At 43.3% G+C, this 15207-nt stretch overlaps 1 protein-coding gene across 1 annotated transcript; it reads left to right on the forward strand.

The window, feature by feature from the left end:
• Positions 1–337: 337 nt before the first annotated feature.
• LOC147660697 (homeobox protein SEBOX-like) lies at positions 338–14879 on the forward strand (the record flags this gene model as incomplete). The annotated part of the gene is made up of 3 exons (XM_086951530.1): positions 338–397; positions 9238–9434; positions 13936–14879. Coding segments are annotated over 3 exons (263 nt in total), but the record flags the coding sequence as incomplete, so codon positions are not given.
• Positions 14880–15207: the final 328 nt, after the last annotated feature.

A 15207-nucleotide genomic window follows, 5' to 3' on the forward strand; every position in this document is an offset into this window, starting at 1 on the left:
AAAGGAACCTGAAAGGCTGGAGGTCAACTGAAACTGGTCTTCTGCTACTTTATGTCAATGTTCCACCTGGGCTTTCCTGGAATCTTTGAAAATGTCCCTGTCTGCGTTTGTAGAGGACATTGGTCTCTCTAGGTCCCATTCCAATTTGCGCTTGCCCTGTATTACTTGTTGAACAATATTCTCAATTTTTATCAATGGTTCATCTGCCCACATTCTCCACCACTTGCAAGATTTAGACATGACATAGACTCTGAAAAAAGTTAAGGCTTCAAATAACATATTTATTCACAAAGTAAAATAATTCTCTTAATCTCTTTGTCTTGTTTCCTTCTTCTAGACACTGGTGAGATCCAGCTTCCTGGCAGGGATTCACCCTCGAACAAAAGAAAAGCCAGGGGTAAGTTCTTTCACATCCTCTATTTCTTGAGTAGTCAGAAAACAAGGGGTAAGGAATTTGTGAACACGTCCCGGGTAAACGTTATCAACACCCATGCTTTTCATACCAAAATTAAAAAGAAAATAGATGCTGAGCAAAGATAGATCAGAAGTTCACTCTCAACCAATGTGTGCAGAACAGAAAAGAATAGTAAAAAAAGTACAGAAAAGCCGATATTCTTAGTATTTTTCTTAAGACCCTACCATCTCTCTTTTTTCCAGTATGCAGCCGCATACCTGGCTTCGTCATGTTTCTCTACAAATGTGGTGGGGTTTTAAGCTCTACAGGGGGCTTCTCTGTGGCATCACATCTCTATCCCCCAAAAAATGGCCCTAATTCGGAAGCTTCCTCTGCATCTTTGGGTCGCTCCTCATAGTCGATCTAATTTGCCTTTGGCATGACATGGCTAGGGCTTGCCGACTTCATGAGAGTGGAACTACTCTTGACTTCGCGAGGCAGTAACCAGGTGGGTCTTGGCTCACCTCTCATCTCTGGTGCTTGGCATTCCTTCTCCTTTGGTTTTTCAATGCACTTCCAGGTCTCTCCCTCTTTGGTCCATGCCATAGTTCTTAAAGGACAAAATAATAATAGTTCTGTCGGACGGAAATATACAGTATTTTAGTATTTTAATGATATTTTTTGCATACTTCGTTCCTAACCAGGATACAAAGATAAATGTACTTATACCAATACAAACAAACACACTGACCACAAAGTAAAAAACGAAAGTCAATTTTTACTCATAAAGTTTCATCTCTTGAATTTGAAACACCAATTATTCCAATTGCTGTCCCTAAAACATACTTAAAACATACATGACACATAGATTTTGTGCAAAGAAATAATACACAATTAAAACAACAAGTAAAATTGTTACTTCATATACTTATTGGCAGTGACAACTATATATACAATAATCCTGTAGGTACATCAATTTAATCTTGGATCCTACAAGATTTTGAATAGTTGGTTCGTGTCAGAAGGGATTGCGTCGACGTTTCGACCCTGGGGAGCGATGCGGTGATTTAACACATCAAGGACGGGTCTTCATCAGGACTGTGTATATGTAGGACAGCCTGTTAATCATAATGGACAAGTATCAGGGATTGGTCAGTGGTATAACAAATATGCAATTGAGAGCATATTCATTTGCTCACCTCTTGCAGACCTAGCTCCGCTTGGAGTCCTGGTCTCTTTCTGAAGCGTACTCACGGTCCGTCAACTCAGGCCGTATAGATGTTCATTAGACCTATATTTAAGGGTGAGGGGGTTACTCAAATCCCTAATTTGGTATTTTCATTTATGCTAAGTTAATACGTCAGATTTCTGTTTGTGATACATACCTCTGTATTGATTAGTTATACAGGAGGTAGGGTGTAGCGTTGTTCCTTTTTATCTGTAATATGGGAGTGATGTATTCCATTAGTGCCTAATTCTAAGTGGAATTGGGCTACATTTAAATAACCGTGACTCTTGTGCACAAGCATCTGCTACCGGTCTCGACTGTACCCTGCCTGACTATTAGTGCAATGATAACAGATTGTGGGTATTTCGGTGTCTTAACCATCCTCCTGAGTCAGACCAAACTCAAAACCCACTAAGAAGCTACTTTCTTTCTACTTGCACGGAGACCTTAACTTTTAATGACTGCATTTTAATGCCCGTAAAAATACTGAGGGTCTCGATTTCCACCGACACTCAAGTGTCTAATCATTTTCACGAGTCACACCGATTAAAAGACATGCTCGGGGACCGCGTGGTTTTAACGCCGGTCTCCTCTGGTTCTACTGTATCCAAATGTATGGCAGCGCTTTACACATCCACCACCCTTGTATACTACACCTCGACTTACTCTTCGCGGACTCTCTTGGTCCTAATCCTTAGGCTGGTGTCTGACGTGTTTAGTCTCACCATCGCGCTGTTACTGTAAACCAGCCAAGTGTTTACGCGATACGTTTACTCTCACCATCACGGTGTTACTTTAAACAAGCCCAGTGCTTACGTTATACTATTTTATCATGCCCCGTAACCATGCAGGTTTGCAGCTAGACGTGTGAACTCACACTAAACCATAGTCTCGCCTGGGTATCTTTTTCACTTACTTCTATTCGCGTAGCTCGTGTCCTTAACCTTCCGTATGTTGTGGGTGATATCTTCTGTCTACAATTCAGCCTACGTATATAACGTAGACCACGTGGATACGTATCTAGTAGTCTGGAATCTACTGATGATACTGGTAGTGGTCTATCGCCCTCTAAAGGCGTAGTATCGTAATTATTGTAAACATCAAAATGTTATTGTTATGGACATCGTAACCTCCTTTTAGAACCCTCAAACACATCAGAACGTTATTGTTATGGACATCCTGACCTCATAATAGACCATTGGGCACATCGATACAATTTTGCTGTATGGCAGTACATTCCTCGTATTTATCAAAGGGAAATCAGTTTTGACATAACGTTTCATACTAACTCATATTTACTATTTGTGTTATTGCTACGGACCTCCTTTTAGTTCTTTACACATATCCATTTGTCATACTGCAAAAGTCATTGATTTATAATACATTCAAGAAAAACCAGTTTACCACACATTTAACACTGTGTAAAATTTTTCGTGGGTGATATTCATCAATCCTACACTGCTATTTCCATTGCTTTATGTATATTTCACCGAAAACCAAAACGATCTAAAAGTATAAGCAATTTTATACACACACTGATGACTTTCAAACATTTCTGTATATCTGTATTCTATTTGCAACCAGTTCAAACTATTCCCAACACCTACTTATATTGTTAATGACATACATAGATCATTGGTGTACCGAATGGACATTCAAATTCATGTTTGTACATTAATCATTTTGTATGTTTTTCCAGAGTGTAACTTAATCTAGACTACTCCCTACTGTGTAACGTCAAACTATGTTTGCCTCTGCCTTTGAGCCCAAAGTTATAACGAGACAATATAGTGGCATTTACAGACGGCTCATTTTGACATAGGTCCCTTCCTGTTCATTCAGACCCTGTGTTGTTGCTTCCATTATGTGTATCCATCTACACTCTTTGTAATTTAGTTGGTTGGTAATGTCTCCACCCCTTGGGTGTATTATAACCTTCTCCAATATTGTCCATTCTATCTGTTCTGATGTATGTCCCAGTAGTGAATAGTGTTCCACAAGTGGTGCTCAAGAGATGAAACCTTATGAGTAAAAATTGACTTTCGTTTTTTACTTTGTGGTCAGTGTGTTTGTTTGTATTGGTATAAGTACATTTATCTTTGTATCCTGGTTAGGAACGAAGTATGCATAAAGTATCATTGAAATACTAAAACACTGTGTATTTCCGTCCGACAGAACCATTATTATTTTGTCTATTACCCACCCAGGTTCTGAGGGTTACAGGGTCACCCCATTACATGTAATAGTTCTTAAAGGGGCTGCACTTTTTTACAATAGCTCTATTTCCCCCCTGTGATCCTCCCTGTACACGGAAGGAGAGACAGATATGCATGTTCATGTCTGAAGTTTGTCTAAAGTCTGTGGGGACAAAGAGGCAGGATCCTGTAAGGACTCATCTAAGACGACATGCCAAAGTATGTCACCTTCTCCTAGGTCATGCAAGGGGTCTGCCTGACACCCCCCCCCCCGCCCCCTTTAAAATGTTCCCGCTCTGGGAAAAGGGGTAAGCAAGACAAAAAGTCAGCATTACCGTTGTCTCTCCCTTTTCGATGATGAACCTCAAACTGAAAGGGTTGTAGTGACAAAAACCCCTGAGGCACCCTAGATGGGCGAATTTTGCGGATCTTTCCCCTCAAGCTAGGTGTAGTGTAAACTACGATTTTAGAACAAAATTAGACCTTCCCAGCAGCGCTCCCGGACCCTTAAACACCGATGCTAAATGTAGATTACCCCCAATCAGACCACAAAAAACGTGTGATACTGCTACCTGTCTGAGGCCTAATGGAAAATGGTGACAAAACGTACTTTGAAAGTAAAGTAGGCCCAAATCCCCCCTTTCCCACCATGGATTTTCTTCAAACCACTTGCAACCAAGATTAGACATTTTTCGACAAGTGCTCAAAGAGTAGACCCCAGAACCCAGTTGCCAAAATCTCGAACTCCCCCAAACACATGCAATACTGCTAACCCTAACGAGCCCTAAGTTAAAAATAGTGTCAAAGGCTTTTATCTACTAGGCCCTAACTCCACTTTGCAACCATGGATTTCCTTCAAACCTCTTGCAATCAAAAGTATCCATACCCAGCGTTGGTCCAAGACCCCAAAACCACCCCCACAAACACCAGGAACCCCCCCCAAACAGCCCCCCAAAAACGCTAAAGTGAGCGAAATTCCTGAAAATTGAAAAACCTTTTCACCTCCGATTTTCTCCAAACCACTTTTATCCGGTATAAGACCTTCACAGCAATGCCCCAAGACCCGTCAACACAGGCGGAAACAAGTTTAACACCCCCAAACAGGCAAAAAGCAAAAATGGGCCTACTACCTTCAATTCAGTCCAAATACGCTGTGCAGCTAGGCCCTAACTCCCCTTTGCCACCATGGATTTCCTGAAAAACAAATGCAATCAACATTAGACTGTGCCAGCAGTGCTCCCAGACCCAAAAACCCACCCGCAAAAACGTAGAAGCTCCCCAAACAGCACCCCAAAGACAGGCAAGTGAGCAAAAACGCAAAAACTTTTTCACCTCCGATTTTCTCCAAACCACTTTTATCCGGTATTAGACCTTCACAGCAATGGCCCCAGACCCGTCAACCCAGGCGGAAACAAGTTGAACCCCCCCAAACAGCCAAAAATTTAAAATGGAAAAATGGGCACTTAGAAATATTTAGCCCTAGTTCCAAAATCACTCCGTGCGCGCTCTGCAGCTAGGCCCTAACTCCCCTTTGCCACCATGGAGTTCCGTCAAACCTCTTGCAATCAAAAGTATCCATACCCAGCGTTGCTCCAAGACCCCAAAACCCACCCAGAAACACCAGGAACCCCCCCAAACAGCACCCCGAAAACGCTAAAGTGAGCGAAATTCCTGAAAATGGAAAAACTTTTTCACCGCCGATTTTCTCCAAACCACTTCTATCCGGTATTAGACCTTCACAGCAATGCCCCCAGACATGTCAACACGGGCGGAAACAAGTTTAACACCCCCAAACAGGCAAAAAGCAAAAATGAGCCTAATACCTTCAATTCAGTCCAAATACGCTGTGCAGCTAGGCCCTAACTCCCCTTTTCCACCATGGATTTCCTGAAAAACAAATGCAATCAACATTAGACTGTGCCAGCAGTGCTCCCAGACCCCAAAACCCACCCACAAAAACCTGCAAGCCCCCCAAACAGCACCCCAAAGACAGGCAAGTGAGCAAAAACGCAAAACCTTTTTCACCTCCGATTTGGTCCAAAACACTTGATTCCGATATTAGACCTTCCGAGCTATGCACCCAGACCCCTGCAGCCAACCAAAAAAAAAGCAGAAGCAGAAAAGCAAAAACTCATACTTAGATAATTTTCACCCAACGAGTCAACATCGGTCCAAACGCGCTCTGCAGCTAGGCCCTAACTCCTCTTTCCCACCATGGATTTTCTTCAAATCACATCCAATAAAAATTATGCTATCCCAAGACATATGAATCATTATTTCATGCACAAAAAACAAACAGCAATTTGTTTCATCAGAGCCAGACAGCCATTGCTGTCCAGTGCATGCCATCTTCTCAATTATTCATTACCTGTTTTACTTTTTGTCCGCATCTTCGGAAAGTGAGGGCCCACAGGGCAGGCTCTCCTGTCAATATCAGAACAAGTAACTCTGTCAGCAATCAGCAAGCATGTAGTCAGTCAGTAATTTCAGTCCCACTTGAGGGGACTCGTCGTAATCCATCCATCTGCCTTAAGGGAAATGGATAGGGGGAGTCTGGAGGAGGAGTATAAAGGAGCATGATTGAGTTGTGAACTTGTGAACCTCAGGAATGCAGACTGCAACACCTTCAAATCAATAAGTAATATAAGATGAAGACAGTGCTGCTGATGGACTTGTTGTGATAAGGTGATTAGAGTTTTGTTGTGGTAAAAGTTGCAAAACAAAGAAAGACACACAGGAATAAAAGTGAATAAGGATGAAAAAAAGGAAGTCATTTTCAGGGCTCGGTGTCAGGGAAGTAGAGCTGGTCCTCCAACTCCAGGAATTCAGACGGGAGTAGGTCAGGTAACAGAGAAGAACTTCCGTCACCTAAGTCGGTGTCCTCTTCTTCCTGCGTGCATTCACGTACTTTGTAATCTGGTGGTATCAAGTGCTGATTCATCTGGATCAGTATTAACCTCTCCACATTTTTGGCCAAGAGGCGGGTCCTTTTTGAAGTTACAATAGCACCAGCAGCACTGAAAACATGTTCAGAAGACACGCTTGCGAGTGGGCAAGACAAATAATTTATAGCCAGGTTGGTGATCAGTGGCCATAGAGCCATTTTCCTGTACCAATACAGCAATGGGTTTGTATTAGAAAAGACCTGTGCTGGTTCATCCAGATAGGCCTGCACCATCAACTCAAGGTTCTCCACGATTGCTCCACTTTGCGTACCATCTGTGGCCTTCTCAGCACTGGAACGAACAAACCCTTGATGAGTTAGCCAATCCGCTTCCGACAATATTATGGGTAGGCCTGGTGCAGGTGAGGATGATGATACGGTTGCTGCTGGTGTCGTTAATGGCTGTGAAGGAAAGTTACTCCCTTCGCCCACAGATTCAGAAGTGGAACTTGACGCTGGATCGCCTGCTAATTCAGTTAGACTTCTGACGGCTCCTTGAATTTTCTGCCGATCTTTTTCGAACCGACTGGCTGACACAGCTATCCAATGTTTGTACTTTGAAACATCTGCCTCATCAAAAGGAATGAATGCTTTGCTGGCCCCTGCCTTTTTGTACCGTGGATCCAGAATAGTGGCACAAATGTAATGTTGTTCTGTATGTATCTTTTGAAGCCTTTCATTGTCAACTAGGTGGCTTAATAAGTTCTCCGCCAACAGATATGCAGCTTGCTTTCCAACATCATCTCTGAACGTTGAAGACACCGCCTTCAGTTGGTGTCCTACCATGCGCAACAATGGGATAGCTTTGCTCAAAGAACAGTCCTCCCAGCTGACTTCACGCGTGAAGATCTCAAAAGGACGAAGCATGTCTGTCAGGCTTTTTACTAGCTGCCATTCCTCCAACTCTAGCCTCATGTCATTCACAGCAGAACCTGCTGTAAAGATATAGTCATTGATTACCATGCACTGCTCAAACAGACGCTCAAGCATGTAAAAGGTTGAGTTCCAACGTGTTGCCACCTCCTGGATGAGTCCTTTGACTGGCACTTTACGTACATGTTAAATGCTCCTCAGCTGCTTCCGGGCCTTAAAAGAATGGCTGAAATGTGTGCAGATTCTTCGGCAAATAGACAGTAACTTCATGACTTCGGTTTCATTTTTCAAGAAATCTTGAACAACCAGGTTTATACAGCGCGCCAAACACGGCACTCTGAAATAGTCACCGTCCTGCATGGCCTTAACTTGAGAAGGGGGGTCCGCGGTCCTTCGGAAAGAAGGACCGTCAGGAGAGAAGAGGGTGCGGGAATGCCTGGGTGAAATATGTGAGACAGCATGTCTCCTGTCCCGGGACTATATATGAGACAGCATGAACCCACTCTATACGAGACAGCTTGGCTGCTGCTACTGGGCAGTGTAGGAGACAGAGTGTCTCCTAGTCATGTACAGTGATCCACAAGGTCACACTGCTGCCAGGCCCAGCCTGCTTCCTCAACAAGCCTCTTTAAATCTGCAGTCTTCTGGGGTTCTTCACCCTGGTCTATTATTCTGCCTCTGTGTGGCTCCATTTACCATTCAAAGGGTGCGCGGTGTCCATAGCTGTTTAGCTGCGTACTTTTCCCTGTGGTAAGGTTTCTAGATGACTCCAATGCACCAGCGACAAAGTGCCCCACTCCTGGGGTTTACTTTAACAACCTAGTGGATTCTCTAGGTTGCGGTCATCTCAGAGTCTTGCCTGTCATCTCATAGATGACAGGCAAGACACCCACGGGTATACGCCGCGCTTTATAAATTTTTAAAATAAATAAATAAAATAAATAGACTCGGGGTTCACTTCAAAGTAAGTTGGATTCATAGTTTGAAATCCCTGAAGCCGGTGACGCACTGCCCCCTTGCCCCTCAACTCCCATGCTTGCTTTGATGTTGTATTCAGGCCTTAGCCGGCTGGTGCAGGCGCGCGCCACTTTCCCGTCAGGGCGAATAAGCCTGGTACGCAGCTGCTGTGACCCATGGTACTAGCTGCCAAAGGGGTGGTCGGGACTGGAGCTGTCAGCTCCTGGAAACGTCCACCAGGTAGGTAGCGGCAGGTAGGTAGTGGCAAGATACAAAGTACCCCAGGGTGCTACTGGTAAACTTTGAAGAGCATTTTGACATGAGCCCCAAAACATTTGAAGTTGCCTGTCTTTCTGAACATTAATTTACCAAAATGTTTGCACACGCGTACATTAATTTATACACATGCAAATGTTGTCAGAGTAAACACACAAATGAGGTTAGCAGTGTGCTTGCTGTTGCACGAGTGGAAAGTAACACCAGAGTACATAAGAACACCAGCATAGGGGCTGGAGCTCACTAGCTGCAGGCAGCATGGCTGGCAGGTGTGAGAGCTCGCGCGCTACTAGTATGCATCAGACGCCCGGGTCTCACGTCACACACCCACGCGGCCTCGTGGTAACAGGAGTCTCTTTTCACCTCTCAGGTGTGCGGCGAGCTGGAAAGGACCCAGAGAACGAGGTGACTGCATCCCTTCCGGGGCGGAGGAAACGGAAGCGAACCACCTACACCAGGGGGCAGCTGGCAGACCTGGAGAGGGTCTTCACAATGGTGCCCTACCCTGACATCAGCACCCGGGAGGAGCTTGCAGCTTTCACAAAGCCCCCAGAGGCGAAAATCCAGGTATGCTCGAGACCCCTGCGTTAGCTGTACTAATTTCCATAAGGCACTTGTGTGGTAAAAACTTTCACAGTAAAGGAATTGCGTGGTAAAGGATGTGTGGTAAAGGCATTGTGCCTGCCTGGTAAAAAAAAAATTTCTATTTCCATAGTATTCTGCAGGGCTCGAATGTCTCCTCCAAGTGTGGGGAGGGAAAGGGGCGAGTCAGAGAGGGATCAGTAGAGGGGTAGAGGAACAAAATAGTGGGAATGATGGAAGAGGCCTGTGGGTGGAATGTACCTCTCATCAGCACCACCCCGGACAGTGCAGTGGTCTAGGGGTAGTGATTAAGGAGGCAGGATGGGCGTTAGGGAGGAGGCCAGAGGACACAGGTGAGAGAAGAGTCAGAAATCAGGACAAGGAGTAACAGTGAGAGCAGTAAGGCCATGACATAGTTAGAAACAGCAGTAGACTGCTGGAGAGACACCAGAGCAGACCATAGAGCCCCTGGCAGCCTGGAGACTCCCTAACTCATCTCCACACTGTTTATAGCCAAACCTCTCATTCAACCTCTGCCCAACAGGCACATTTACAAGTGTGCCCACAGTTGAAAAACAACAGTGTGCTTCAACAGAGACAATTGACTTTCCAACCCCCAAGCCGTCAAAAGATTTGTATCCAACCAACCGCTCATCAGTTAATTTATCCATTAATTGATCCACAATTCCCCATTGTGCACACACTTCACTCCACTTTACATCTTCACAGTCCAAGTGTCACCACAAGCAAAAACCTGGTTGTTTGAATGGTCAGGTGCCTATGACTGCACATATGAATACCTGCATCAACTTCCACTTTCCACTAGATACTTAGACTCCTGTGCACAGGACTAGTGGCGGCTGGTGATATTTGAAAGTGGTGCCGTGTAAAATGTGTGGTGGAGTGCACTGCAACGAGCGAGCCCGAGCAACCTTAGGTGGGTTTGGGGGAGTTCTTTCCCGAGAACATTTTGAAAAAAGAGTTGGCAAATGGTGCATTTTCAAGCAAATTTGAGAAATAAAGAAGGTTAATAAAGCAATTGTGAAAGTGCAGTTATTACATTAATAAAGAGATTTCATATAATAACACAGGTAGTGGCGTATTCAGTATAACCACAGATCTTCATAACAGACTTTGAGATAACAATGCTGAGTACCTCACAGATTGTTTTCATTTATTGATATAACTTTAGAAATTACATTTACTAAGCAAATACACGCTATTGTGATTTGTTGGACTGGACACAGCGAGACAGCAAGGAATAGACATTAAAAAGGTAGTAGGTCCCCTACAAGGCACTGCACATGTCATTCAGAGCAACCATAAGTTAAACATTAAACAGATTGAAGTTAGGCATAAACCAGTGATTTCAGTGTCTCCAACATACATACAGCAGATGGGAAACAACTGAGCAGGTTGCAAACTAGCAGCAATTAAGAAATGTTAGGATGAACATATTGTTCACTTTTTTTAGACAAAATCAGCACAAGTGTCTTTAATAGCTGCAAACTTCTCAATGACTTGAACATTAAAGTAAGGGATTATTTTGACAAGGTCTCTCTCTATGGAGAACATTGCTAAAGCATTCAGTCTTCCTCAATCATGGTGTTCCTCAGGAATGTCTTGATTCTGTTTAAAGTGGAAAAACATTGTTCCGACTCTGCTGTTGTCATAGGAGTGGTAATGAGAACTACAGCCCCAGATTTTCAGCATTATAGAATTCAAACCGCGCCAAGCTCAATACTGCCTTTAACACTGAGAAAAATGCATGGCCAAAATACAAACAAAATTCAAATTTTAAAGGGAGACTGTGAATTTTAAATACTCAGCAGTCAGAGTAATCCTAAATACACTATTACTTTCAGAAAAGCAAAGTGACTTTCAAAGCTATCTCTCTGGTAAAGAACACAGTCTACAGGAGCAGGTGTACAGAACAACATAACAGACTGCAGAGGTATGTCGGCAACCAATCCCTCCAGCCTGCCAACGCCACCTACTAATAATCCTTGTACATTTGCTCTACTGAGACAGATCTAAGAATGACAACTCTATCTAGTCAACCTTCAATGACTACAACTTCAGCTGTGATTCTTCCTGCTTCAGCAAGCTAACAAAACCAACAGGCTCTTCTTTTCAGTTAGCTCACCTCTAGCCTAGGCAGTTCAAACACCACCTCTCCTCTTCCAACAAAAACACTAGTTGAGCATTTCCAGTCGTCCAGTTCTAACTCTGTGGAAATCTCACTAACTACCAACGTGGACCCAGTTCTAATGTTCTAACAGTACTGCACTCTCCAACCCCCAAACAACTCTAACATTCACCTCAGTTTTTCCTGCCCGATCATAACAATTCCAACCATGATCGGTGCTACACCAACTATTAATGTATCCCAATTCCATCAATCACCTCTTCTTCGGTATTTAAGGCCTGCCAACAATCCTGATGGCTACCATTGCTCACCTGTTAACTATACTAAGTTTGCTTTTTCTTCCATCCCTACCATTACCAACCATTAACTACTAGCAAACAAACAACAACTTCCACTTGACCTATTCTAACCTTCCCAACCATAACCTGCTTACAATCCCAACCATCATCTCCATTCCCCCAACTATGGCTCCTAATATTTTTTTCACATCCACTCAGTCAGCTCTAAACTTCTAACAACCCCAACCTGTATTTCCATGCGGCCAACTACGAGCTTCTAATATTTCCAGCCTTCAGATTGCCTGCTCTTTCTTAAAATTCCTACAGCTCTTTACCTTTGCTACACCAACACTCTTCTTTTAACAATTGCACCAGCCACATCTATTTGGAAAATATGATTTAATAACTAGAACCTCAACACCTGTGTTCCACCACCTAAGATCTACTAATCTGCTCTGCAGGCACCTCTCCACCAATTCTGATCTACTAACAATCCAAACAGCCAGCGAACTTTCTAACATATTAAAAAAAACATCTCTTCTCGTGCAATGTCTAACAAATTCAATCACAATCACCAATTAACCAATGACTGTAATTTTCTTTGGCATCATTACAGAAAATTTCAGGAAAAATACACACAATTACTCGTAATTATGCAAAATGAAAAACTGTCATTTAGGGCTATACTTTAGCACAAAACACACCTGTGGGTCAATTTTTGACAAAAAGGCACATTTTGTGCTTAAACAATAGTTAAAGAAAGACAACTGCCTGAAAACAGCCTCTCGCTGTCTGGTTGTTTACATTGTTTCTGTGCTCCTGCAATATAATTTTGCCATAAACGGTTGCGTAATTACACAACATGGCGGTACAATGGAATTTTGAGTAATATGAAATACACATTATATGAATTACACCAACATCCTTTAAATTTCGCCTAAGCCTCTATTGACACTATTTGTGGTCAACTACTCCAGAAAAGGCAGCACATTCTTATTTTCTCTTGGGGCTGAATCTGGAACTGATGCTGAGAATCCTTTCAAAAGAGCAAGAGCATGCCCACATTGCAAAAGCCACTATGATTACTCTTTCCAAGGCAGCAAGTTAAGGCATAGATGTTTAGCAGTCTGAGGTCCATTGTTCTTGGAAGTGGGATATCCAACTCTACTCAGTCATGCATGCAAAGAACTATCCAATCATCCACATAGTTGCCCATCACCCACTGAATGAAACCATTCGTCCATCAACGGGTCTGTTTATTAGCTGCTTCTTCCATCTCTCCATTGGTTCATTGGCCCATCTGTATATGCTTCCACTGGTCGTAAGCTGTGGCTGTGAGATTCATGTTAATGGTTGAATGTATTTTGTTTGTAATGAGGGAGGGATACTGGTAAGGATTCACTGCTGCTGTTAGGGTGTTTGCACCACCTTACAGGTCCTGATGCTAGTGTGAATGAGTAATGCAGCGAGAGGAGAGGGATGTATTTTCATGAATTCAGTTGGATAAGAAGAAGGAAGTAGAAAAACTCCTTTCGATGGAACAGGTTTCGATCTCGCTAAACTTCAGTTCCAGAGGTAAAATTCAAGAAAGGAACAGGGTTCAAGTCATAATATAGTTCCACCAGCCTACTCCGCTGTGCTGCCATATCTGCCAGCTTTGCCTATCATGGGACTTCTCATTCATACAATCTCTGCACTGTGCAATATATACTATTGCTCTATTGTTGCCCTACTGCCCAGACACTCCTGCTGAAATGAAGTAGACATTGTAGTAGATAGTCACATTTTTCCTTTTCCACTAGGAATAAATCCACTCCCGAACAGAAACTAAGGTCTTTTTATTTTCAGTTTTCTATAGTGAATGTTTTCTATTTGTACCATTGCACTGACCCTGCCAGTGTGACAATCTGTCTTGTCCACGTGTTTTTTATGGCCTGTGGTGAATTCTCCGCAAGTTTTGCCTTCTGTGATACTTCCTCATTCAATTGCTTCCAACATTTTCAACCTGTACCCATGATAGCTTCAGAACCCTTCTAATTCCTTGTATCACTTTTTCCAGGTCTAATTCCAGAACAGATGTGCACAAAGAATGAAGAGAGGGAAGCTGTACCGGTCCATGTACAAGATATGCTCGTCTGGCCGCACACCTCAGCTGGGCCTCCTCCAGCCCTTCTCTGGTTCTCTTACAGACCAGAGATACAGTCATATGGAGCCTTTGAACACCATGCAGCACTCAGACCCCAGGACGCAGTACTTAGACCCCAGAATTCAGGACCGCGACACCAGACTGCATCATATGCCTGGGCTGAGCCTACATGGTGCCACCCTCCAGCAGTGCCAGTATCAGTCCTTCTCAGACATGCCTCCAGAGCTCTTAGAGCAGCACATATGTGGGGAGAACACTTTACATCCTCAGCAAACCCCATCATCTTTATGCCAGGATGAAGCCGACTGGCAGAACTTCAGCTCTTTTGATGGTAATGTGGATGGTGCAGAGAAGAGGTTTATATCTGGGTACCAGGATGAGATGTACGGCACAGAGTTCATAGACTTTGACCAGATGGTTTCCACGCAGATGTCTTGTTGGGCGTTGCTCCCTCAGAGCAGGTCTGAGCATGGCCAACAGACATCCCTCAGCTTCAGCTCAGATCTAATTTACAATGCCGCCATTGTCACTAACTTTGGGGATTCTTAGGGCAGTGAGGTGTAATACTGTTGAGGGATTATATTTATTTGGGGTAAAGGTGCGCAAGCGAAAAAGTTGCAACAATGATCAACAAATATTACAAAGGTAATGATGGCAAATAATATCAAGGAAGTGTTTCATGATCCAAACCTACCCGATTTACAAAACCAAGGAAGTGGGAATTTTCTCTATCGGGTATGAGCAAAGTAGGCAATTAACTGTCTCACGGAAACACAAAGGGGAAACAGACTGTGCAAGCATGCTTTGTATTTACTGAAAAAGAGAAATGTAGGGTTTCATTTATTTTAAGGATTTGAGGCATGCTGGTGAATGCCACTGGGACAAGACTCTGTATGACATCATGTTATATGTTCTGGTGCGAATGCATTATGGTAGACATCAATCAATTATTAGAAAATACAAATAAATGGTCTTGACTTTGGGTGTTGAATTCACTCATTCTTTTCTATTTCAAATTCATATTCTTTCCAGAATCTACATTAAAAGATCAGCCAATGCGTTTTGCCCCTTTCATGTGCTCCCAACTGTTTAGAGGCTTACCAGGGCCCTTCTGTTTGTTGTACAGTAATCTGTCTGCTTCTTACAGCTATTAACTAAAGTCTTTTTTATACTCTGCATAAGGAT

This window comes from Lissotriton vulgaris, unplaced genomic scaffold, assembly GCF_964263255.1.
Source record: "Lissotriton vulgaris unplaced genomic scaffold, aLisVul1.2 SCAFFOLD_712, whole genome shotgun sequence".
NCBI classification, from domain to species: Eukaryota; Metazoa; Chordata; class Amphibia; order Caudata; family Salamandridae; genus Lissotriton; species Lissotriton vulgaris.